The sequence below is a fragment of the Catharus ustulatus genome, chromosome 12, assembly GCF_009819885.2.
Source record: "Catharus ustulatus isolate bCatUst1 chromosome 12, bCatUst1.pri.v2, whole genome shotgun sequence".
NCBI lineage: Eukaryota > Metazoa > Chordata > Aves > Passeriformes > Turdidae > Catharus > Catharus ustulatus.
This window is the reverse complement of record NC_046232.1, coordinates 9,473,004-9,498,984: the sequence shown is the minus strand read 5'-3', so window position 1 is coordinate 9,498,984 and position 25,981 is coordinate 9,473,004. Positions and strand designations below refer to the sequence as shown.

The following is a 25,981-nucleotide window of genomic DNA, read 5'->3' as shown; positions in this document are numbered from 1 at the left end:
GTCTAAAAATGCAGTTTTGTTCTGAAGAGAAGAAGATGTGGGCAGATATTTTTTATGAGGTGTTTAATCTAAATGAGTTAGGATGGCCAGCCCAGAATAAGACTGTAATCCTTTCAGATGATCCAGATGGCCTCCATCAATTAGATGGCACTCCTTTGACTGCTGAAGACATTGTTCAAAAAATTGCTGCAAGAATTTATGAGGAAAATGACAGAGGGGTGTTTGACAAGATTGTATCAAAACTTCTAAATCTGGGGCTAGTAAGTATCTTGGTAATTGTCATTTAACTGGGTTTTGGATTGGATTAATGCTCTTTCAGAAAACAATTCAGATGGACATTGTGTGGAGTGGGACTCAGGGTCTAAGCAAATTTCTAGAGCTATTTGAGCTTGCTGGTTCAGTTCTGCAATAACATTGTTGTTCCTGTGATGTCTTTGCAACAAAATAGACCAAACTGCAGAGTGTTTCTGATGTTGAAAAAACATTCACTGATTGTACTCCTCCCATGTCTGGCCTCATTTTTCCTTTAATTTGTCCTCTGTTTTTCACTGAGTGCTTCTCTAATATTATTTTCTTTTCTATACTTAAGGGGGAAAGGTCAGTCTGAGTTCATTCCTGTCCTCCTAATGCTAATCAGTGTCATCAGCAAACACTTACTGTTGCTGGCTAGTTGAGGATATATTACTTTACTGATTTTTAGGAAGACTGAATTTATCTCTGACCTCTGGATGTCTCAAGGGCTTTAACCATTGCCGTTTGGGATCCTTTTATTCTAAAATACTCCTCTTATCTTTTGAGCACTACATTGTGCAGTTGGGTATTGCACCCCACAGATTACAGAGGGAGCTGTGGGACAGCTGTATGGGAGAGTTCTTGTTCAAGTGACAGCTGTTATGAAGCAAAGAGAAAATATTTTAATTTTATCATAGATAGCTATTTGGTTTTGGTTTTTGGGTTTTTTTCATTCTCTATTACTATATTCTGTTGTAATTATTCAACTGTGCATAGATGTGTTGCAGAGCATATGCATTTCTACATACAAGCACATGGGCACACACACAGGGAGGTGCCACACTTGCAGCTCCATCTTTCAAGCTGCACTTCTGTATGTTAAGACCTAGAGAGGTTTGGTTTGAAGTTTGTGTGTGTCAATGGGTGGGGTTTATGTGTACACACATATTTGATGTGTATTTCTATGTATATATGTGTATGAGTGTTATAAATGTAGACATGTTTACACTGTATGTATGCACACACACAGGTATTACACCTAATTTGGCTGTGCTCAGCTTTGAAGCAAACATATTCACAGCAACCTATTTTCATACTGATACCAGGTTTCATATTGATGTTTGATCTAGAAAAAGCACAGTATCTTATAGATACTCTGCACAAATATTTTAACAGATCACAGAGAGTCAGGCCTATACCCTGGAAGATGAAGTGGCAGAGGTTTTACAACAGCTAATTGCAAATGAAGCAAAGGAACGTGAGAAGGAGTCTGAAGATTTTGATTACCCTGCAAGTAGAGCAGAGAGTGATACAAAAGAAAAACAACAGGAAAGAATGGTAAGCTAATAATTTTATCTTGCTTGCCAAACAGTACTAGTACTGCATTCTTTAGGGAATACTTAGTTCAATTTGGAAACAAGATGTGTTCTTCAAGAAATTCTGTCTGATAGAAAAAATAAACATGAGTTACTTTAAAATTTAAGCCAGATGTCAATTGAAATATCTTTGAGAAAATAGTATAGTCTTCACCTTGCAATTAGGACAATGTTGGCATGAGATTGTGATAGAAATGTTTGCTCTATTAACTCTATCACCAAAAGCAATGTGCTTATAGATTTTTCTTTTTATTTTGTCTTATGTGGAGACACCAAGCAAACCTGATCAGGATAGTTTCAATAATGGAGAAGTTGATGATACACTGGATAACACGTGGTCATCATCTAATGTGTTGGAAAGAAGAAATGAGCTGCCTTCTGAAGATAATTTTGAAGACCTCCAATACTTTCCAAATTTTTATGCATTATTAAAAAGTCTTAACTCAGGTGAGCTTGTCATGTGGTTACAGAAATATTTAGGAAAAAACTTTTAAAATTGAGATTCTTTGTTTTCTCCTGCTCTTTTCCCTTCCCCACAATTCCCTAGCTGCTTTGAAAATGTTCTGTAAGATATATAGCAGAAATTATTTTGCTTAGTGATTTTGATGACAAAACACTGACAGGAACAGCACTCAGAACTGCAAAGAGTGTGGCCTAGACAGCCCTTCCCATCTTGTGCTGTGTGATTCAGGAGTCCTGAATTCTTTTCATTCCCGTAAGGACATGATGAAAAACTGGCAAATGGTTTTCCCCAGAGATCTTTCCAGTAACATCCATGTCTTCTAAGCCAACAGAGATACAAGTAAGCCACAGTAGAATCCTCACAGTGATGGTACCAGTAAATGAGTCTGAGCCTCCCAGCCTTTCCACAAACCACAGGTTTGCTGTTTATTGCAGTGAAAGCCCTGCACGTCTCTTACTATTCCGGTGCTGGACATCAGTGCCTTCCATTTATTGCAGGCAAGATTGTGGCTCCTTGCCACAACCCTGTGTCAGCACCCTCTACACACACCCACTCTCTGCAACCACACACTCTCTCTAACTTTTGGAGGGGTGGGGAGGAGGGTGTTGTTTTGTAGATCCCTTGTCATGCAGGGGCATTAATATTGCTTCAAATTGTCCCCATATGCACCTGAGTGGAGAGCTAAAATGAAAAACCTGGGGGTGTATTTTGCTCAATTCCAATCTACAAACATTATATTCTTCTTCCTGTTCTTTTTCATTTTCCCAGGGCAATTCTGCATGCTAGTTCTTCTCCTTTTTCTACTCACAATGCAGGCAGGCATGTTTGGTTTAACAGGTTATCAAGCAAACAGAACCAGGTCCACTGGCTGCACATCTCCTGCTTTGTGTTCACCTGTCAGGTTGTATTGAGCTGGAGGAGAGGCTCCAACAGCTGTGTGTTAAATTGCAGGCAGCAATAAAAAGCCTGCTCAGCAGCTCTCCAGAGTGGCTGGCTCTCTGCCAAGGTTGGGAATATGTTTCTGACTGTCCCTGCCTAACAGTGCTCTGCTGGGTCCTTCAGTGACAGCCTGGGGAGTGGGGAAAGCTTGTGTGACTCTGATGGGGGAATTTCACACTGCTAATGCAGAAATAGCAGAAATATGGTTCAGCATGTAAACACAGTGGGAAAAGAAAAGCTAAGAAACAGGTAAGTGTGGGCAAAAACTGATTATTTTTATAAAAAATATTTTTTGTAGCCTGTTCTGAAGTTATGATCCTCCCAGCCATGTAATGCTATGTTGTTCCAGTATGCAGGTCATGGACTTGTGCACAGTAACAATCTGGTCTGGGACACTTTATATTTTTGTCATTGAACCCATGGATCTTGTAGGAGAAAGGATCTCTTTCATGCAGAGCCCGACTGATCTACTAAATAGTTCACAAACAAATAAAAGAAAAACTACAGACTGTAGAAACTTCTGCCATTATCTGACCTCCGACCACCAAGTTAAACCATCAGATCACTCCATTTTGGTGTGCTTAGTGTTCTTAGCTGTAAAATGGAATTAATACCATTGGCCTTCCATGACACAGCCCCTGAAAACAAAAATCTATAAAGAAGAACCAGCCTCTGATTATATTCAGCTGTACTTTGCAGAAACTGTTTGAAAAGAAACATACATTAAATTCTCATTGCTAATTCAGCACAGCATTTTCTCTTTTAATGAGTAGGTCATTCTTTATGCATGAAGTTTGCACAGTTTGCAGAACAGTTTTTCCAAGTTGCCTGAAGTCTGACTAGTTTTGCTTCATCCTCTCACACAGAGACAGAGACAAAAGAGAAAGAGACCTTGATAACTATCATGAAAACCCTGATTGATTTTGTGAAGATGATGGTTAAATATGGAACAATCACACCAGAAGAAGGAGTTTCCTATCTTGGTGAGAGTACATACTTTATACAAATGTTATTAATGGTGTGTTCTTCCTCTACCAACGGTGATAATTACCTTCTCATCTTCCTTGCTGTTATGAAACCTGTTTCAGATTTGTTCATTGAAAATGCTAAAGCTACACTTCCAAATGATTGATCATTCCCTACAGCAATGTTCAATTCCATACTGCTTTAATATTTCCAGCTAATGAAGGAAAGGTAATTTATCAGATATGCATTTAGAGTATTATTACACTTTCACATCTGTGAAGCACAATTTATTTCAGTGACTTTAGTCAGGGTAATATTAGAGTTTTCTCTGCTCTATTAAAGTGGATTAGGTACCTGCATTTCCCAAAAAGGCTGTCTACCAAGTAAAACTCCTTCCACCTATGAGGAGTGTCAAATCTTGGCACTGAGTCGATTTTGAAGCAATATTTCTTGGATCCATTTTAGAGTCTGTGGCTATGTGGGTTTTGAAAAATCGTTACCATTTCCTGAAGAGGGAAGTTGGAATGGCCTGGATTGTGTCTCACACACCTTTCCTGGCTTTGACAAAGTCTCTTCCATTCACTGTAGGCAACCTGTCTAGTTAAACAAGCTGACCTACAGAGGAAGGGCTCATCTGTACAAACTCTGCACAACCCTTTCATTTTTCTGAAGTATTTCTTGTCTGGATTAGTCTGAAAAGCTTTTGTTTGCATCAGGGCAATTTCTCAGCTTCATAAATCAGCCTGTCACAGAGAGAGGACTGGCAATGATCTTTCTACATTGCAAATACTTGTTTGATGCAATTGTAACTGTGTGGATTGATTATCAGTTACTTGCCTACAAAAGATCCAGTGAATCATGACTCACATTCAATGCACGATTGCACCTCCTCTCTAAAGAATTCATGATGTATCTGACCAAGGCTATCCCTTTATTTGCCGTTAGAAATCTCCTTGAATTTTGGAATATTTGAACAACTTATGCCCCAGTTGAGCTCTGTATTTCTCTGTCTGCCAGTACATTTAAAGAAAGATGCATGTAAAAAAAATGGTTGATTTTAAGCATAGTGGTTTCAGTGTCATTCTAGAAATGAAGATTCTTTGGTTTGATCAGATATTGCCAAAACTTAATAGGCTAAATTAATCCCTGATGCAAGACCATGCAGATAATACAATTAATACAATTTTCCTACTACAATTCAGGGCAGTTGTTCACATTGGGTTTTGTTTGAGCAAATAGATACTGTAACCCTGGAAACAAATTGCCATGATGACATAGTACAGAAGGCAAGGATTAGGTTAAGAGTTTGAGAGGTCTGGATTTAAAGTAAGGCTATCAACTGATGTATCCAGACTCTGCCTTGCAAATGAGTGATTTAGGCAGAGATGGATTTTGTGCTCCATCAAAGCAACTTACTGTAGTGGAAGAAGCTTTCTCATAGATTCTCAGGTTGCTTCTGTGGTATTCTTTTTTCAGACTTGCTGTTGAGAAATTGCTTTAAAGCTGACCTTCATTTATTGAGCTAATACTCTCAAATACTGAGGAAGAGCATCCAGAGGAGCATGTTAGCTTCTTGCCCTATCCTTATGCATGGCAGCAGTTTTATAGCCACTCTTATTCAACTGAAAGTTCTATAGTCTGTGACAGCTGGATAGGTGCTGTGTATCTTGGTGCACTTTGGATTAGGGGATTGATACACAGCTGTGCTTATTTATAGCAGATAAAGGAATTAGCATGAATATCTGTCAGAGAAAATAATCAGTGTAAAAAATTGGCACCTTTTTGTTGCTTCCTTAGTCTATAATCAGTGAGCAGATTCTGTGCTACTTTGTGGAAAATACCTACTGGGTCTGTGCAGATGGATTACATCCTCTCTCCATTTTATTACAGTAGGAAACTGCCTAAATTAATTTTCCCCACTCTGTGACTGAAGCCATGCGTAAGCTATGCCTCTGAATTATACATCCAAAATAATAAATCATTTACTGAATCACGTCACAAGGTGCAGCTTTTTTGCCTGTCACAGGGATGCAGAGACAGTGAATTTGAATGCATATACCAGTAACAGCTGGCTTGGGATTTGGAAACCACAGCATTATGTCATCATCATTGTATCTTACTCGAGGGGAAAGTATTTCACTGCAGCAGTGACTGATGTTATTATGTTTAGCTTTAAGTTACAAAGGGTCTATCTGCAGTGTGGTGCAAGAAAAGCACAAATGCACATACATGGAAACACAAGGAATAAGTTTGTTTTTCCATACATATATTCAATATTATGTAATATGTATTTAAAGTTTTCCATATGTTAAATGTAATCTGTAACAGAATACAGAAAGCCCAAACCAGCATATTCATATATAGGAATCAGGAGAAAAAGTAAAGTCTGCCTGGAAGCATTAAAGAGAGCCCATAACAAACTGATAGAAAATGTGTGTTCAGCTGAGGTGCACCTTATTTGATAATTATCCTGCTATGGCAAAATGCCACAATTTTCTATCACTCTTTACTTTCTTAGCTATGAATACTGTTACAGGGAGCAAATTCTTCTGTGGAGTGAAACCCTCATTATAAGTTTCTAGCCTGTTCAAAGGCTTTCAGAAATCTTTCTAGAATGACCATCTGCCCTCTGAAAATTGAAAGCTACTTCAAAATAATTTTTGCCATTAAAAGAAGGGACAAATATTGTTTGGTACAGAAAGCATAAGGTAGTAAATTATGACACAGGATCTCAGGAGCACAGGTGAATTAGATCCAACTGTGATATTAACTTACCCACCTTTGGGTTTGTTGGCAGCATTCAGCAAATGCTGCCCAAACAGCTGAACTCTTGCTTGCTTCAGCCTGCCAGAGGCATGGGCTGCTCTCCCTGTACAGGCTGAATTTTGGGAAGGGCTTGGGACAGATACTGAAATGATGTTGCTGTTGGCAAGGGTGCAGTGAGGGGAATGGAAGTGTTGGAACACTTCCACGTAGTGACCAGCGGAAAGCAGCAAGAGCCTTTCAGATAAGTTATGACTGATTCAGCATTAAATATTTCATTATTCATGGCATTCATAACATTTATATTGCATAAATAGCTGATACTGATGCATAAATATCTGATTCTCCATGCACAACTGAAAGGACAATATCCTTCACAGCGCTGGGTGTTTCAAGAGAAAAAGAGCTGTTTGAGCCAATAGCAAAAGTCACTTTGATTTCAGCAGAGTACAAGGCATGCATTGCACAGATACTTGTACTGTTTAAATATTAGTTTGTGAGTAATATCACACTTCTCTTCATTTTCCTTCTGTCTGTTGAGTAACATGACGGTGGAGATTCATTCTGATAGCCTTTCCACCAAAGCCATCCATCACAGACTGGATAAATATTAAGGAAAAACTTCATCTACACCACACAAAGAATTTTTTGTATGACAAGTGATTGTCTCTGCATATGACAGGCTATCTAGCTACTTTTAAAATGAAAGCATATCAGTCCACTACCATCTTGATAAAAGCTCTTTTTATGGTAATTATATAAAGCAAACTATAGTTTTGTAATAGATTTATTTTAATAATACTGTTGTCAGCTTAGAAACAGGAACAAATGGTTTTGCCAGTTTGCCCAGGTACAGTTGTAAATCACCTCCCACTAATAAGACCAAAATAATGAGTGATTTTTAGAACCATTCTAGGAAATATTTGCAATTAGAGGCTTAGGGCCATAAAAAATACAGCCTTCAGAGATGACAGACAAATTCTTAAGAGGCATATATGTGTGTATATATGAATCCTTTTTACTCAGCAGATTACTTATATCCTCCTGCTGGGTGCTGCTTACAAGAGTAGATTTGTAGCAAATTTATCCATTGCCAGCCCAACCAAGTGAAAGTTGTGTTACTCAATAACCTATTACCTTAAAAATGCAGGTTTAGTTATTTGCACATTATCACCTTGTGTGGAGTTCTCATTTATTAACTAGCACATGTAGCTTTTGCCATTAGTATTTCTCTGTCTCACAGATGTGTACTGTATCTTCCACAACTGGAGAAAATAAAGGGGCAAAGGACTGGGAAGAAAATTAAGAATTCTGTAGCTTTGCTCTCTCTGAAGGGGATCCCACTTTTTACCTCCTTGTGGTAAACATTTAGACTACTGGAGCTACAGTGTAGAACACACAGCCCTCAGCAGACTGGTTGAGGAGCAAACCCCCCTTTATTTAGGAGGGAAACAGAGAAATCATTCCAGCTGATCAGTGTGCAATGTTTGAGTCACAGCTGCCTTCTTCCATAGACCAAACCAAAGCCACTTCTCACACCTTCTCCTTTGGCTCTGACTCACTGTCAGAATCCACACTGTCCCCCGTGACTGAGTAGGAGACTGTGTTAGTTAGAAATGGGCAGGAACAGATGTCTCTGTTTACTTTTCCACCCTCACATCACTTGTTCTTCATGGACAAAAGGGAAGAAGACCAAGCTGCAGGATACACAAGCAACAAGAGATGGATTGTTCATGGGGAACTATTGCTGAGGAATATGAACACTCATGAGTTTAGTCCTTTCCTAAAGAACAGTTGGGATATTGTTCTGCTGTAATACTGTCTTTTAGGCAGACTGAAGCTGCATGAAAGGGGAAGGAGAAGAGACAGAAAATCTCCTATTTTGATTTTAGACACATCCTTCATTAGCATCTCCACTCTAAGGAATATGAAGTAGCTGTTGTACCTCTTGTAATCATTCTTGTACCTCCACAGCTCCACTTCTGATGGAGCCAAAGCTCTGTGATTTCCCCATCGTAGCCAGTGCACAGCAGACACAATCTGGCCTTTCCTTGGGAGAGGAAAACTTGTTTGAATAATGTGTCCAATGCCTGAAGTTCTCATCAGCACAGATGCTGCAGGCCAAAGATCTGATCCTGATATTTGTTTAGTTAGCCAAGAGCAGGCAGAGAGCCAAGAGTGTGAGGCAAAGTGCAGATCCCAGCCCACACTGGCCTCATCTTCCCTCTCCTTGCTGTGACCATAAGATGATGCTCCCTGAGGCAGGCTGTGATTTCAGAGGGTGAGGGAAGGTGTGGCTAAAGCAGAGCCAGAGAGTACAGTGGAATATGGACAGTGTCTTGTGGACCTTTTGTTAATTTTGACCTGGGCCATGAAGGACACTGACAGTATTTCATACAGGGAACCATTCATGCATAATACCATCTTTTTCTTTTAAAAAATTATTTTTTCCAATGATCTCTTTGTTGCTACTGTAGATTTTCTTCATAAACATTAAATTATTTAACAATTTTCCCCTGTATTAATTTTCCTTTTTGGTGATTTTCCTTACCCAGTATTTATCATGTGAATGATGCATACAGCTGCCAGTGGGAGTTATTTAATTTCAGGCAGTTCTTTTCTCTGCTATTTATTTTTTATCTGATGAACTAAGGTCACACAGATGCCAGTATACTGTACTATATCTGAAAATCAGAGACACCTCAGATAGCAAGAGTGGGGTGAATACTGAGGAGCAGCAGTCATTATGTAAAGTATATGCAAATAGTTAAACTCAAGATGAATTTGCATGGAGATAAAATGATGTGGGGACAGGGAGTGTGCAAAGATCTCGGGGAATACTGCAAACTTGGAAGTATATTGATTGCAGACCCCACTGCTCCTTTACAGCTGTTCTTTCTGTAACCTCCTCCATGTCTGTCTGCTGCTGCTTCTGCATTTAAACAAGCACATGAATGTGGGTTTTTTCCCATTACTTAGATCTTATCTTTCCCCATTCACACTCTCACTGCATAATAAAACAAATGGGTGGCTATGGTGTGAAGAGTCTGTGATCTCACAGTTCTGGAGAACCAGGACCACTACATACTGCAGGAAACTGGGCATCACCTGAGGGTGACATTGTGTGTGAGGGCATAGTATTTTCAATATCCACAGGTTCTAAACCTTCTCAGACGTGTTTTGGGAGAGATACAGGAGTTTTAGTATCACTAATTGCTTTTCCCACTACATTACATGACTATCAAATCATGTGTTCAAGAATCCAAACAAATGCTTTACAGTTCATTCCTTTGTTTATCACTATCTATCGTTTAAATGTGCAGTTTTTTCTTGCAAATATATTGCCTCTTCTTCCATTTCCCTTGACTGCCTCTTCTATGCTTTCCCAACTGGATGTAAATCTCCATCTTCTCATAGTATCTTATTTGACAAATATATTGCTTGGTTCCTGAAGATCTAGGTTTTGCATCCTCCCAAGTAGTTTGTGTTTCCAAAGGAGGGCAATGCTTTTATTTTTTTCTCACTGTATTTAATAAGCCCCCCCCTACTTTCTGAATTCGGTGTCTCTCTGTTGACAGTTGAGCACTGAGACTTGTGATTTGAGATGATTATGTGGGTGTGGGGTAAAGAAGGTGTCACTCACTGAACATTTAAAACTCCATCCCACTCCTGCAGGAGAGGCAGCTCTGTGCTGCTTCAGTCTCAAACCATCATCCTTGTAAAGGGCATGCTGTGAAAACACATAAAGTGTGTGCACAGGCCACAAAGCAGCTCCAGGATGGGAAAGGATGAGCAAGGACTGCTCTACTCAGCTCTAAGAGACCTGCAGTAATGCAAAAGAAATGCCTGTAGAATATTAAAAGGATAAATCTGAGAAATAGCCTGTGAGGTAGGGAATTTAATAAGGGTGATAAAGAAGACTTGGTCAGAGCTATGTTTACCTCAGAGCACATCTATTTAATTGTGTTTTACTTTTGGAGTTGCTTTTAACCTGATTGCCAAGTGATACTATTGCTGTCCTAATTTCAAATCTCTCTGACCATCTCACCTGTAATCCCTTTACAAGTGATGCCATGACCTGGGATTTGTCACCTGACACATCCTCATGGCAGCATTAGGCTTCAGACACTCCGTCACAACAGATCAGTCAAACAGGAAGATTCAGAAGAAAATTCCCTATCTTGACATGTAAGGCAGGGAGCTGGAGAGCAGCAGGAGGTTTGCAAGGCTGAGACCCATCTGTAATTCCACAATGGAGGGATTTCTCTTGTTCATCACAGTTTTAGTAGTTTATGTGACATCTGCTTGATACAGCTATAGCTGACCAAAGGTCAAACTCTGCCTTTGGCTACACTGGGGAAAATCCAATGGATATTGACAGTTCTTGGACATGCATTTGTCCAAAGAATTAATCAGATATGCTCTTCCCATTTAAGAGTCCCAAGCAAATGCTGAGATGTCCAGAGATTTTTCACAGATGGAAAAAGGCCTTGCAAACTCTTAAGGATCAACTACTGCAGGGGACAGAAAAGCCCTAGGAGAACCATGATTTTTTAATGCCTGAAATATGTACATCTCATACAAGCAGCCATCAGCACAAAGCTTTCCAGCTGAAGCAGTTGGAGTGTATGAACTCATTAAGTAAACTAATTTTTTAGCTAGCGTTAGAAGTGATCTCAGGTACCTTTATGATCCCTTTTCTCCTTTAATAAACACACTCTTTTTGTGCTGTATGAAAACAGAACAGGAAAGCAGGTCTTTCTGTGGAAATTTAATGACATAGAATCTCAGCTTCAGTCAATTTGATGAGGATAGAATGTGAAACTGCCTCCCAGGAACAGGGCAATTACACAGACAAAACCCTTTAAAGGAAAATTTGCAAGAGTCTGGAAACACCTTGAATCTGTCTGTTGAGAAAGGTCCATGTCAAGCTTCCATTGCCAATTCCATTAAATACTCAGATGTCTACGTTAGTTTCTGCCTCTCTAATAAGAACAAAGTCATTTCATTTGTAATGGTTATCCATGTAGTATCTTTTCCCATGGATTTAGAGGGTAAAGATAAAATATTCTGGGTTTATGCAGTTCAGATTTTTGGATGTCTAACTTGAAGGACTTGAGAGTTTCAAAAGTGCTGGGAATTTGGATTTTCAGGTGGAATTAAGAGCATCTATAAGTGAGTAGGAACTGGGCCTAGGATGTCTCAGAAAACCTACTCAAAACAGAAGCCCTCCTGCATCATGAATGCTTCAGTGAGTCATCCCAGATCAAAGAACAAGTTAGAAAGTGAGGCAAGGCAGGAACCAGATCTTGTGACGGGGTGTCTGCTGGATGATGAGATTATCCTGCTCCTCAGAACGCTGCCGCCAGGGCACTGACCTATTTACCAGCGTAGGTCACTTCCATTAGCTCAGTAGTTATTGTCCTGTTGTTTTAATTAGTGCCATTTCAAATAAGTGGCCAGCTCTGTGGAAAGGTCAGTACCTTTCTAAGCTCTTCCTCTGTGCAAATTAGGTTGCTAAGGAAACGACACCGGAAAAGTAATCAATCCTTGTTAGACCTGCGCTAGGACACGCGGTTGCTTAGCTGCTGGCCAGGCACAGCTCATCGAGATGATGATTCACTCCATCAGTGGAACCCAGAGCAAACACTGCTCAGCCCTGGCCTAGCCACACAGGGCAAGTACAAACATGTTTTGAAACAATACCAGCTGTTAAAGCATTAATTTTGAAACGGAACAAGGACAAGAAATCCTGTTCAGGAAGAACTGGGATTATCTGGCAATATTCTCTCTAGGGTACATATGTGGGCAGGTCAGACAAGCCCCTGAACCATGGACTTTATCACTCAGGAAATACAATTATAACTGTTCAGATCCATGTTGATGTGCCATCCATCTGGCAAGGTAACTTCACCACCTCTGTGAAATGCAGTGCCTGATAAAAGGCCTGTCTTGTCAGTTTGTCTGCAATGGGTTAACTGCACCACCTAATTAGTGGCTTGTCTTCATTTTCTTCTGCCTTCACTCAGAGTCAGGATTAAAACTTGAAAGAGATTAATTTCTTGTTTGGACTTGGTTGTTTATTAAATCTTATCTAAAGTACAGAGAGTTCTGCAACACTTCTAGCTACCAACTTAAAGCAAGCAAAATGGAGAGTGAATCTACCTAGTTACAAAGTCTTTTAAAGCTAAACAGTCCAATTAAAAGCTAACACCTGTATTATTTATACTTTTGACCCAATAACCAAACACCTGTGACCTGCACTGCAGGATTTTCTATCCAACCAAAACTACTACCTGAAAGCAAGAAGAAGAAGGAAGAAGACAAAGAGACAACGCCCAAGAATGTCCATCTTGTCCCATACCTATTACTATATTCTAAAAACTCAAATTCAAAACCCTTCACCATGTGAAGTTACACACTAGCTACACACCAGTGATTCTAACTCCATCACTGAAATTTGGAAGCCTTCTCCAAGGCCTCAAGTCAAAAGCAGTGTTCTTTTGGGGGTCAGTGTCAGAAAGTACAGAAAGTTCAAAACTCCCAGACTTCTGGGTTCCAGCCTTTGTCCACATCCCCACTGACAAAACAGAGCTTTGAGAATGGAACACAGTGGTTATTGCATTCAGTCTGGTTTTAGTGGCAAAGCTCAGGTCATTAGTGGCCAGCATTGCCTTATTATACTTCATGGGGCTGGAAAGCAGTTCTGTACTCACACAGGAGTGACAGCGAACTCACATGAAATTGTTAGCCAAACCAAAGGACTCAGAGAAACTGTATAATTCCTGATGCTACTTATAGAAGTGAATAAATAATGGAGAAGTATAAATCCCATTGCCTGCAGTAGCACGTGCTGTATGTGGATATGTGTACAAGTTTGTAACACTACAGTCTATTGACAGAACAAAAACCTTTGGAAATACCAGTGATAGACATTCAGATCTAAAGATTTCTTGCAGGTTATAAATCTATCTCATGGTGGATTCTTTTTGTTTTCTGCTAATAGAAACTTACTGCCTAAATGCAGACACTTGTAATGAAGATAATGAAAGGCACTTATGAATCAATGCATTTATATATGTGTAATATTTTAAATTTTTAAATACTTTTATTTTTTAAAACACCATGTTTAGACTTAAAATTAAACCTAATTTAATAGAATATTCTGGATTAAACTCCAAAATCAGTGACATTTTTGCATTTGCATGAATTAGTGAAGGAGAATAATGTATTCACTTGAGTTTACAGAGCTCTTAACTGAATAATCTTACCCTGAAAACTCTGCCTGTTATAACAGAGAAATCCTTATATTCCTGTTGAAATACTAGTATGGTACTGATTCAGGATGCAAACTAGAATCTTAAGATGAACTGAAAGGGATGTTTACAGTCCTTTCAATAAGCTTTGGATCAAGTGATTAGTGAGGCATCAATACCACCACTATAATTCTAGCTTGTTTTTTATTTCACCAGGATGTCTGATCCAGCTTGTAACACAGCCCAGACCTGTTTTGTTTAGGGCATATGGGGCAAGGTCAGAAATCACATTAAAGGGATATGTACCAAATGAAAATATTCACAAAAAACCCCGTGATGTGATGTAGAATTGAGAGGGTGCAATCAGGCAGGGTGCCAGCAAATAATGCTTACATTTTAATTTTATGCAAATAACAAAATATAGAGGATGCAGGCAGACAGGATTATGTGATTTCTCATCAGATGGGAGGCACAATTGCTTATGGTGAACTGCCACAAAGAGAAAAATGCTTGATGAAAAATTAGTCCTTAGGTTTCAGTGCTGAGTATCTTTCTAATGGAAAAAAGTGCTCCCAGCCATTGGATAAAATACTGGCCTTATACAGAAAATATGATTTTAAATATTATTAGCCTTTTTATATCTATTCTGCCACAGTTCCCACATCTCACACTGAATATTTCAGCTGTTTGTATAAAAGGAATTTTGACAAATTTCAAAACTAAGTCTCAAAAATACCTACCAACAAGATAGTATGTATGAAATTTTGAATCCATGTTTAACTGAACCTTTAAAAAGCTGGTAAAAGGAAGGAAAATTTTATACCATGTCCATAATATGACAGAGGAAACATGGTGATCTGTATTTTGAATATTTACCAAATGTGGTATCAAAAAGATTTTTTTCCCACATAAGCATACAATGTTTATATCTGAAACATCCATCTTTATGAAGAGGTGCTTTTACTTTCAAATTAGATTAATTCAGCTCTGGAATTTGCATAGAAATACATTTTATAGTCTTCTAGAGCTGTATGCTTGGCCACAGCTGTCTAGTTGGTTTTCAGGCAAATTCTTGACTTCAGCAACTTTAAAAAGCATTTGTTTTAATCTTTTCCATTTCCATGCTTATTTCATCTACACATAATTTAAAACCTTTTACCAGACAATTTTCTAATGAAACTATATAAAATCGAGACACATAGGCAGTATAGGATAGTGTTTACCCACCAGGATGAAGCACATATTTCATAGTCTTGTATTTTTTGTGAAGTTAATTAAAGCCTTTCATTGCTTTCATCAGAATAAATTGCTATAGATAGTCATCTGTATTTTGTGACTTACATGACTGCAATATGGAATATTATGCATGCTTTTACTGACTTTATGCATGTTGGCACTATTTGTTGCTCTTATTGTCATGGTTCAGTTGTTAATTTTTTTAAGTAAGATTGATCAATATTCCATATAGCTATTTGTTCATTCTTTTAGCATTGGCTCTGCATTAATTGTTCAGGGGCAAGGATGAAGGCTGTTCTTTTAGATTTCTATTTACCATTCAGACTGGTGTTGGGGAGAATATAGCATGGATTCTGCATCTTATCTATTGAAGAATAACTGGGGTTTGGTTTTCTTTTGCCTTGATTTCTAGAAAACTTAGATACAATGATAGCTGAGCAGACAAAGAAGAAGCTTGAGAACCCTTCCACTAAAGCCAGGACAAAACTAACAGCAGGTATTTGCTCTACTGTTTTCCTTCCTGGAATCACACTTTTTTTCAACCTATTCAGTTAAAAGTATGCTAATTACTTTAGCAGCCAGACTGCTTGTGAAAGCCACAGTCTCTCAAAGAGCTGTACCAAGCCATGGCTTGTTTGTCTAAGCACACAACAAGAGAGAAATTTTCACTTAATTGTCCAGTCTTTGAGAAGTATATTCACTCTCTGTTTCTTCACTGGAGTCCAGACGTTACACATATACAAAAGCAAACTGTATCAGTGCTTGTTAATACTGAAATAATAATGAAAAAGCACTATTTGTCAACTTTGAATGTAGCAAATGCAAATTTCACAGAATTTTTCTCGGCACAAAGAAATGTGCATTTGCATTGCAGTCACCTGTATTCAGCTATTGTTTCTAAGAGCAGAAACAGGCATTCCTCTTTCCAGAGGTCTGGAGTTGAGATGACCTTTAGAAACCTTTTTGAGACAGGCTCCAATGAGGCTCTTCCTCAACCAGCAGTCAAAACTGTACTTGCCAAATGTGATTGAGAAGTGCTCCTGGTACATTTGATACAAAATTGTTTGCTTTTGTTATTTCTTTAGACAAGAGTAGTGAAGAAGCAGACAGTACAAAGGAGGAAGCAGCTAAAATGGAAAAGGAATATGAAGTTTCAAAGGATTCTACAAAAAATGAAGGACAAAATGCAGCAGGAAACAGTGAAGAATCTGGAGGTACAGAATATTGCTTTTCCTACTATGTGTGCTCCAAGTGATTGGAGTCTTTTCCTCTCTTTGGTGTTGATTTTCCACAGTGTTAGCATAAATGTCTTCAGTCACTGGGAGTGAGCACACAACAGCTTGATTCAGAAGTGTGCTTGTCTGCCAAGTTTTAGACATATGATACTACATCCCTTGCTGAGCAGACATTCACAGATTTCATAGACCCTTTTAGAACAATAAGAAATTAAGTTTGAGGCAGTAGTGCAGAGAGATTTTGCTTCTTTGCATCTGTGGCTTTTCAGTGAGATTGGATGGCCAGAATATTCAATATCTGAGCAGGCCCATTGATTTCTATAGTTTGCTAGAGCAAGCTGGGACTCAAAGGCAGTGAAGAGTTCTGCAGTGACACAATTTACGTTTCCCACTGTCAGAGGTTAAAGGTTATCAGTAATTAGCCTGTTTTACATAACTTTGAAAACATTACAGTAAGTTAGTGTCTCCCTAAGCAAATGTAGCACAGTCGTGCAGTTATTTTTGTCATGCCTCAGCATGACAAATAATGCCACGTGCTAAATTACACTGTGCTGGCTGGAGTCACCTGGGTGCAAATCAGCTACTCTAACTGAAAACAAATCTGCAGGGGACATCATGCCTCCTTTATTGTGCTGAACCCTTGAAGGAAAATGTTTGTTGGTGCAGAAACCTTTCAGTGAGTTCTTACTGTAAAGGGTCCAGCATAATATCTATGTTTTGTAATCAGTTTGTTAAACAAAATTGCTTCTTTTGCACCTGTGCTGTCTGATGCTCACACTTTTTGGAATGCAGTGTTTTCACTCAGGCTGCTCAGTAATGAATTGCAGAAATCAGGACTGCAGTAGATTGTAGTCCATCAGTCACCTGGTTCAGCTCTGTGGACAGTGCAGCCACTCGCAGAGGGAAGGTGACATTTTTTTCCAGCAGCTTATTTATTTCAACATGGAAGAGGAAAATAGCTCAAGATGGCTGTCTGATTTCACAGTAAAATTATCACAATACCCATGGGAAATTGTAAATAACACAATTTTGCTCATCTCTTGAAGGTTTGTCTTTTCAGTTTGGTTCAGATGATTTTCCTTTATCTTCAGCCCAATACCTTTTTAGAAATTTAAATTGGATCGGTATTTAGTTCTTTGTCTCATCATGCAATGCCCTTGCTCTTTCACAAAGTAACTTACTGTAAAGTTACTGCACTCCCAGCTCAAAAACGAGGGTGTACCTAATACTGCATCCACTTACTAACAGGAGCACACATGCACAGTTGGCAGTAGTAACCTTCTACACAGTAATCACACTAGGTTTTTATTCCTGACAAATATAAGAACATTACATCAATAAAGCTCCAGCCAAGTTAAGAATTCAAATCCATTAGCTGGAATATTTCCTTGGGGGCCTTATTAGGTAATCCTTGTACTAATTCTGTCCTGTGTGCTTTCTAGTCCAAAAATAGCCATCATTTAAATTTCAGCTATAACAAGGAGTTATCATGGTAATTTTAATACATCCTTTTTCTCAGTATATATAGTAACTGTATTTCAAGTAGTCTTTCCAAAAATCACAATTTTAGGTTTGCTGTATGCTGCTAGTACTACTATATGGAGGAGTTTTGATACTGAATCTCTCAGCTCTAATTAAGTCATTCCTTGTTATCTCAACAGCTTTTTATTTGCTGAACAGTTATGATGATCAAAAAGCTCCAGGTTGTTTTTAATCCACATACATAGTTTCTGTGGACCAAAAGCTATGTATAAAGATCAAAAAAAGCCATGATCCTTAGTTTGTGTATGACTAATCTTGCACAGGCAACACCTGCTAACCATCTGTGGGAATTTTGCCTAACTGAGTTTGACAGGACTCGGGTTTTAAAGAGACACTAAGAATAGTTTTAATCTGCCTTTGCTGTGACCAACTTCACCCAGTTAAGCAAGCTGCATCAATCATTGATGTAAGTGCCTGATTTCTCTCTCATCCTTTCCTCCAGGGAAATCTGAGGCATATTTGGAAGCAATCAGGAAGAACATAGAATGGCTGAAAAAACACAATAAACAAGGTAACAAAGAAGGTATGAAGTAAAAGGCCTTGACATTGGGGTGGGCACCATATGCATTAAAAAGCAAGTAGTTTATATTGAGTTAACTTAACATTGTGTTATACCTTAAATAATAGTATTGTGAAACTGTGCTTGTCTAGAGTGTAGTGATCATTAGTGGTGTTAGAGTTAAATAATACAGGTCATGTAAAAGTTAAGCCAATGAACATAAATAGTGAATTAAGGTAGATTAATGTAAACTGGGTTGAATGGCCACTGGCCACAAAACCCACAGAGGCTGACCCACAGAGACTGCTCAGCAGGGAGTTACTGTGCTGCCCATGCAGTCATGGTGGTCTGCCTGTCACCTGCTAGCTGTGTCAGCTTTGTCTAGTGCTTTTTTTCTTACCTCATCATGATGTTTAATTATGACTTTGTGGGTGAGATAGAAGCATTTGAAATGTCTGGACATGTCTAGAGCAGCTCGGTGCATCTGGCTAGCATGCCTGCACCAATAGCAACGAGTCCTGTTCCATAACCAGGAACAGTTGAGGTACAAACTTATGTCAGTAGCACTGTAATAGGTTGGATTACAGCCCAAGTCAACTCGAATGACTTGTAGCTCTCACATGCAAAGCTGTGTAGAAGGGAGCAGTGACTGAAGCAGCTGCACAGGGTTTGCTCACCAGCTGTCCCACCATTTGCCTCTTCCTTGGAGGCAGGGCTGTGTGCGAGTTGCTGGCAGGGACAGAACAGTAGCAGGATTTCTCCTTTATTTTTTACAGATCTTTATTTATCCATACATCTTTTCCCTCAAGTTCTGACATAAAGCCAGCTTCCTATGCCTGTTCTCTGCATGGCTGTGTGTTCTGCCATTGCCTGCTCTGGAAGTGAAGGTTCCTAGCCAGGGGTTCCATCCCTGGGCTATGACTGGTGCCTGGCGAGAAGGATCCTTCTTGCACCAGCCAAGCAGAGGGTGATCTGAGCTGAGATTAGCCCTGGGTAACCTATCCATCCTCTCTGTGAGGTTAAGTGTGTATGAATTCCATTTCAGAGATGACTGCATGCCTACAGCCCAACACATTCATTTTTCTGTACAGAAACTGTAATAGGAAAGACTATTAAAAAAAAAGAAAATTCCCATCTCTCAAATAGTTTCCACACAATGGCAGTCATGGCACTTAGCAGCAGGCCTACATATTTGCTTGAGAGTTTTCCTGCCAATTTTAATTAATGGTTCTCTTTAGCAATGTACTCATTGATATAATTAGATCTCCATCACGTGTGATTATATCTCTGTATCACACATACTGCCTGAGCAGCCCCTCGCTCCTCTTTGTAGTAATCTTTTTTCTGCACTGCTGCAGTCTGAAAATGGCTGTGACTGCAGATCAATAGCATTTTATCTGCCTCTGAATACATTAAGATATATATATATCTATATAGATGGATTTTCATTTGCACTAAAATATCTTTATTGTCCTCTGGCAATGGAAATAGGCCTTAAAGTGAGTGTAAGTTATGATAAAATTAGAGTAGCATTCTTACTCTTCTGATACATCATCTTTATCGTATCTTCCCATACTCTTTATTTTTGTAAAATGCTAATTCAGTTCCTCTGGGATGATATTAAAGGAAATACAGTCAGGGTAAGCTTATCTAACCATGAATGCATTGCAGTGTTTCTTCAGTGCAAAATTAGGTGGTGTTGCTGTGCTCATCAATCATTTCTCCACTTCCAGCTGGCACCTGGGTGCTGGCAGAGAAGCAATTCTCAAAGTAATTCATGAATTAAAATGGCCAGACTTTCCCAGCCCTACTCATGGATTGAGTAGGGTTTACTCACCAAATATCCTTGAAGAGGTTTAGGTTTTCTTCAGGCAAATGTTTGTGGGTCCTTCATTTTGTATGAATTTCAGTAGATATTATTCATTCAATGACTAATAACCCTGGAAATGTTGATTTGCATATTTGCATTTGGAAGTATCAATTACCTGTTAAGGAGGCTGGTAAGCTTGTGTGGCTGGGATAATTTAAAGATAAACATGTCAAAAGTCTGGATTTTGAACTCACTGCCTTTGGTGTCCAAGGTTTGTTTTGCCTGTTTCCAACCTACAGGCTCCATGGGCCTGTCCTTCACATCTCCCAGACCTGGCTTGAGGCTGGAAACCATTGCAGAACTGGGCATTTAACCCATACGTGCAAAGAGCATGTGTGGATTGTTCAACAAATACTTAGGTAGTTCAGAGCTTCATAGCAGTAACAGCAGCCATTTAGAAGTGAAAGTAAATCCTGTCATTAATTTAAATGGCAAATGGCTTGATCTGAATATGCAGATAAGAGCTCACTTCATTTACTGGAGCTGTTTCACAGCTCCATGTAATGCTGCAGCTGTTGCAGTGAATCAGCACCCAAAGCTGATTTTTCTAATTACAATAGATTCTAAATAAGTATCAGAAATTGGCGGTTATCAATTTCTAGGAAAAAAACCCAATTTAAATTGCTGTGAGTTGTACAAATTAGCCTGAATTGGATAATATCATAATGGTTGTAATCCCACGCAGGATGTTTAGTAATTAAACCTTCACATCTCCACATAATAATCTTTGCATTAGAAACAGTACTCTGGAAGTAAAATAAGCAGAGATTTTAATGCAAAAAATGTGGATATTAAATTCATTTAGTATTTGTTCTTCATTCATTTCCATTCCTTGGTAGCTCACTGGAGACCCTCATTCTGTCAACTTGAATGAAATCTCTCATCCCAATTATGAAATTGCTCAGTACTATTTGTCCCTATTACTCATACAGGATGGAGACACAAGCAGATTACATTCTCTTAAGTAATGACAGTAACAGACCAGGCAGGAAATCCTTGCCTCAGTACAGCAAGTGGCAAAATTCCTGCTAACTCAGATCTGGAGAGGACACCTCTGCAGGAGTGGGGAGTGCTGAATATCAATTTTCTGTATTTCTCAGTTGAAATTGCCTTATGCTGTTATAAAAATGATGGCAAGCAGTTTGCTTCTTAATATCTTTCTATTTCCGTTCCATTTTGGTCAATTTTTGAAACCTAAAAACCCACACATTCATTATTGTCTATTTTGTTAAGAATGCACAGTTTGAAAGAAGGTTCTTCCACATATTGCTGTGTGATGTTATACACTGGACATTGCAAAATCAGTTTTGATATATTCTGAAGGCTCCATCTGTGGAATGAGTAATTTATACTGAAAAATTCAGAATGTACTTGTACTTGTGAAAGATGCAAATTCATTTAACTTAGTATGAACCCTTAAAACATTGATGTTCTTCTTCTGAGTCTAACAAATTAGGCATTTCATTTATGCAGCTAATTATGTAATTGAAACTTTATTGTGTTTATATGTGAATATGCTGAATCTGCTGCCAGAGTCATGTCTACACGTAGGTTACCTTTCTATTTGAAAAATTGCTTTGCAGTGGAATTCTTTTCATGGAAAATAGTGATGATTTCCAGCATAGGAAAGGTCTGTTTAATGCATATGGTGTGAATCAGGCTGCATAGAGGCCCTCCTCTCTTGGAAAAGGAGGAAGGATCTTTCAGCACTCTGTTGCAGATTGACAGAGAAAGATTGTAAAATCTGACACTAACACTGTCACAAAGGCTGCTCACTGCAGTACTTTTCAAACCAGAATATTATGTTCTGTAGCAAGGTAAATAATTGTATTATTCTGACCTATTTTCAAAGAGTTGCTTTCATGAATTTCCACTACAGTGGTAATAAGTGGGCATTTTACTAGGATTTCAGTTTTACTGGAAATAGTCCATTTAATACTTTCTTTTGATTCCATGACAGTTGTGAAAATAATAAGGCACAACAGCTTTTGCTGTGCAGACTAGAACATCAAATCCCTGGACCAGAAAATATTCTTGCTTTAGCACTTGACAGCAATCAATCAAGAGCAAGAGATGATTATTCCTCTTGGATAATAAATGCACTGTGGTGTGTAAAAAGACCTTGTGCAGCTGATTTGAGTTGTTTAATGTTTTCACAAATTGCACTTCGAGAGAATTCTCTTCATGTTTGATAAAGTGCACTGGTTGGATTAACTTTACAATGACATTGTTTCTTAGGTGAAGCAGTATAATGGCAATGACTCATTGTGCAAATGAATTCTTGTTTTTCAGATTATGATCTTTCAAAGCTGAGAGATTTCATTGATCAGCAAGCTGATGCTTATGTGGACAAGGGCATCCTGGACAAGGAAGAGGCTGATGTAATTAAACGCATCTATGGCAGCCTGTAAAAAGTTAGTGACTGCCAAACCTGTAGAAATCTAGTCTAGATTCCCCCACTCCTGGCTCGATGACTTATGGTCTGTTAATTTGAGGATATCATTAGAAATGCTCTGTTTGCATTGTACTGACAATTCTAGACAGAAATGAAGAGCTGTAGTGCTCCATTCACTTTCTGTATACTGTATTTTCCTACATTCACAAATCAACCCTAAACACCAAATTCTGAAACTCAATTTCTATCTGATAAGGTAACTATTTCTGTAATGTTTTCTTTGATTTATTGTTTGTGTTTGGTTTACTTTTGTAGCTAAACCAATCATCTCTGATGGAAATTTCTTTTTATGCTACATTTTTTTGCTTTCACTCAACAAGCTTTCTATAGATGCAACTATGTAAAGGGCATTATTAGAAAATAGTTCATAGTTCTCTAAATAAAATATTTGAAAATAATTTACCTATTAAAGTTTTCATTAATCTTAATATTATTTTCTATTCATTAATTTTGGTTTTAAATACTAACACCTTTTTTTATTCTTTGTTATTTTTTTATGTAGTATTCTGTAACTTGGACTGTAGTGTCCTTAGCAAACTGATAAATCTTTGACATTACAGTTGCCTTCCATATTACAGAGCTGTATTCTCTTCTTCAGCATGTGTGAACATTCTCTTTGCACCATTTGATGATTGTGCATGCATAATTAGATGAATTCCTGATGTGAATATCCTGATAACAAGTGTAAATAGCCATTGCTTTCTCTAAAGAAAAAAAAAAAGAAGAAAGCAAATCAAGTCATTTTGTATGGAAAGGGAAGTTTGCAACTAGAAATGTTTTTAGGAACATGGGCCCTGCTTTTCAGAAAGACTTAAAGAATCTATTTTATCCCAGTACCTGTGAATATCAAGGCTGTGGTCTGATTACTGACCCCTGTTCTGTGCTGAGCAGTATTTTCTTGGAGAACTTTTTTTTTTTTTGGCCTGTATATGCTAGCATTAGCTGAGAATTTGGTACTTCCCAAAGAATCAAAAAGAAAAACAAAAATGTCATCCTCATTGTGCTTCCTCAACTAAGAAAGTTTTGGAAGAATGGTTTATGAAGTCTTTTATCTTTAAGTGCATGAATAACTTTATGTATGAAGAACTGATGAAGCAAGATCCAAGTTAAAGAAGCATTTAGAAAGGTAAATTTCAAACAGAGTCCCAGAAGATGTAAGGCCTTAGACCCATCACCTGCAGCAGTCAGTTGAGTAGAAGAACTCCAGGAAAGCCCTGTACTCTTTACTTAGAGATTCTTCAGTCATAATTGAGGTTATCCCTTCTCTGATTTTTAAAAAAACTTATGATATCTCTAAGATTGATACAGTTAAAAATGTTATCTGATGCAGAGGTTGGGATTTGCCTGCCAGTGAATGGAGATACTGATTTAGAGCACTGCCTGCACAGCACAAAGTTCTGTGTTAAATCACTCCTTGGGTCATTTCCTTCCTCACAGTTGGAGATTAAAGAGGAGGAGATTTGAGAAATGTTTCTCAGCCAACTGAAAGAAACTCTGGAATCCCTGCAAAATGTAAATTGTCAAGGGTGCATTATTGGTAGTCAGTACTAAGGGAATATGATAGCACTGCTGTGTAACAGCATAACTCCTTGCAAATTGATGAAACATAAGCCAGTGAATGTTTTCCAGCATCCACAAAATACGTCATCTCTGCCTGCTCATGCACATCCTGATGTGAATCACTGAATTGCAGTATCAGTCACTAATGGTGATTTTTTTTTTACATAAAAACTGTATTCAAAAATGTAATCAATGTAAGCTTCCTCTGACAAATAATCCCTTAGAACTCTATAGAGAAAACAATTAGGAGAAAAGAATTAATGTTATTTTAAGTCAGTGCATTCATTCTCATCTAAACCCTCTTGTTTATTATTATTTGCTATTGTTCCCAAGATCCAAATTTCTTTATGTCCGTATAGATCTCAGTTGCATTCTGCAACAGCTTCTGACTTCCTTTCTTATGTGACCATCACATGGGAAAAGCAAACTTTTTCCCAAATTTGGATTTATGACAGAGATCAGGAGGATGATAACTAACCATAGACCTTTACAGCTGGGGAAGTGGTAGTGACCTAGGTGCACTTGAAAAAAACAAGAAAGGAGAAATTGTCTTTCCCCAATGACTACTTTAAAAAAGACCCTGAGTTTTCTTCTGCTGTCAATATGATGAGTAGTATAAGAATAATTTCAATTTTCATTGGAAGTTAGTTTCTTACTTTGTCCTCTCACGAGTCTGGTACTAAAGGCCAGATGTCATCAGCTAGTGCCCAGTGATTACAAACAGTGTGTGATATTTGTTAACCTCTCAGTTTTGCAAATTTTATAGCTTGAACAAAGTATCAGTGGTATAATTTAGGAAAATAAAAACCCAACAATGGGTATGACCTGATGGTATTTCAGAGTATGCACATTCTTGGACTTGTTCTGTGCTTACTCTGCTGCTGTGCATCCCTGGGGGTACACATGGAGATACCTGGAGCAGCCTGATGAGTGGCTGAGAACAGAGCAAGCCTCTGACAGATAGAACAGAAATCACAGCTACAGGTCCTCAAACTGAATTCACTTTCCATCCTGCCCGAGCCCGCTAAACTTGTTACTTGAAAGCTTCAAATATATGGTACATGGAATGAACATCTATGAGACATCACACCTTTCAGAACCAGGCAGTGAAACACAGCCAGCCTGATGAATCACCCTGTGTTCCTGAAGGGCTGGGACTTACTCGAAATAAAATCAAACCGAGTGACGCAAGTTCCAACCTGCACCACGGATCAGTCCTTGTTTGGCAGGGAACACTTGGAGCACATTAGGACTTGACATGCACTGCTGTGTGTTTAGCCATAATTAGGAAATCATAGTGCTTGCTTTCTTCCTGGTGAGAAAGGTATTTTCAACAACTGCACATCTCTGTTTCAAAACTGACAAAAATCCCTTTCTGTGTTGTTTCTCTCTCTGCTGGATCCTTCAGATCCTTCACTTCTAAAATAAAAATGTAATAAGTAAAATATATATGGTATTCACCTTTTGAGCTTTTCTAATAGACTATTGTTTCTGATACTGTACTTTATTAAACACTTTACTACAAGCTACATTAGTGTGCTGCTTTTGGCTGGGGTAGAGTTTATTTTCTCCACAGTAGGCAGTACAGGG

The 25,981-nt window shown here is 38.4% G+C and overlaps 1 protein-coding gene across 2 annotated transcripts in view; it reads left to right on the top strand.

Annotated features, from left to right (window-relative positions):
* The window catches only part of SCG3 (secretogranin III), a 28,582-nt gene extending 2,662 nt beyond the window's left edge, over window positions 1-25,920 (top strand). Inside the window, exons 5-12 of one of the 2 annotated variants that reach the window (XM_033070523.2) lie at window positions 118-260; window positions 1,408-1,569; window positions 1,877-2,054; window positions 3,876-3,992; window positions 15,643-15,726; window positions 16,316-16,444; window positions 18,450-18,518; window positions 22,669-25,920. In XM_033070523.2, the coding sequence (XP_032926414.1) occupies window positions 118-260; window positions 1,408-1,569; window positions 1,877-2,054; window positions 3,876-3,992; window positions 15,643-15,726; window positions 16,316-16,444; window positions 18,450-18,518; window positions 22,669-22,787 (1,001 nt within the window). In that variant the 3' untranslated portion in view covers window positions 22,788-25,920. Of the gene's footprint in view, window positions 1-117; window positions 261-1,407; window positions 1,570-1,876; window positions 2,055-3,875; window positions 3,993-15,642; window positions 15,727-16,315; window positions 16,445-18,449; window positions 18,531-22,668 lie in introns of both variants that reach the window. The other variant, XM_033070522.2, reaches the window with a different exon arrangement.
* The last annotated feature ends 61 nt before the right edge of the window (window positions 25,921-25,981 follow it).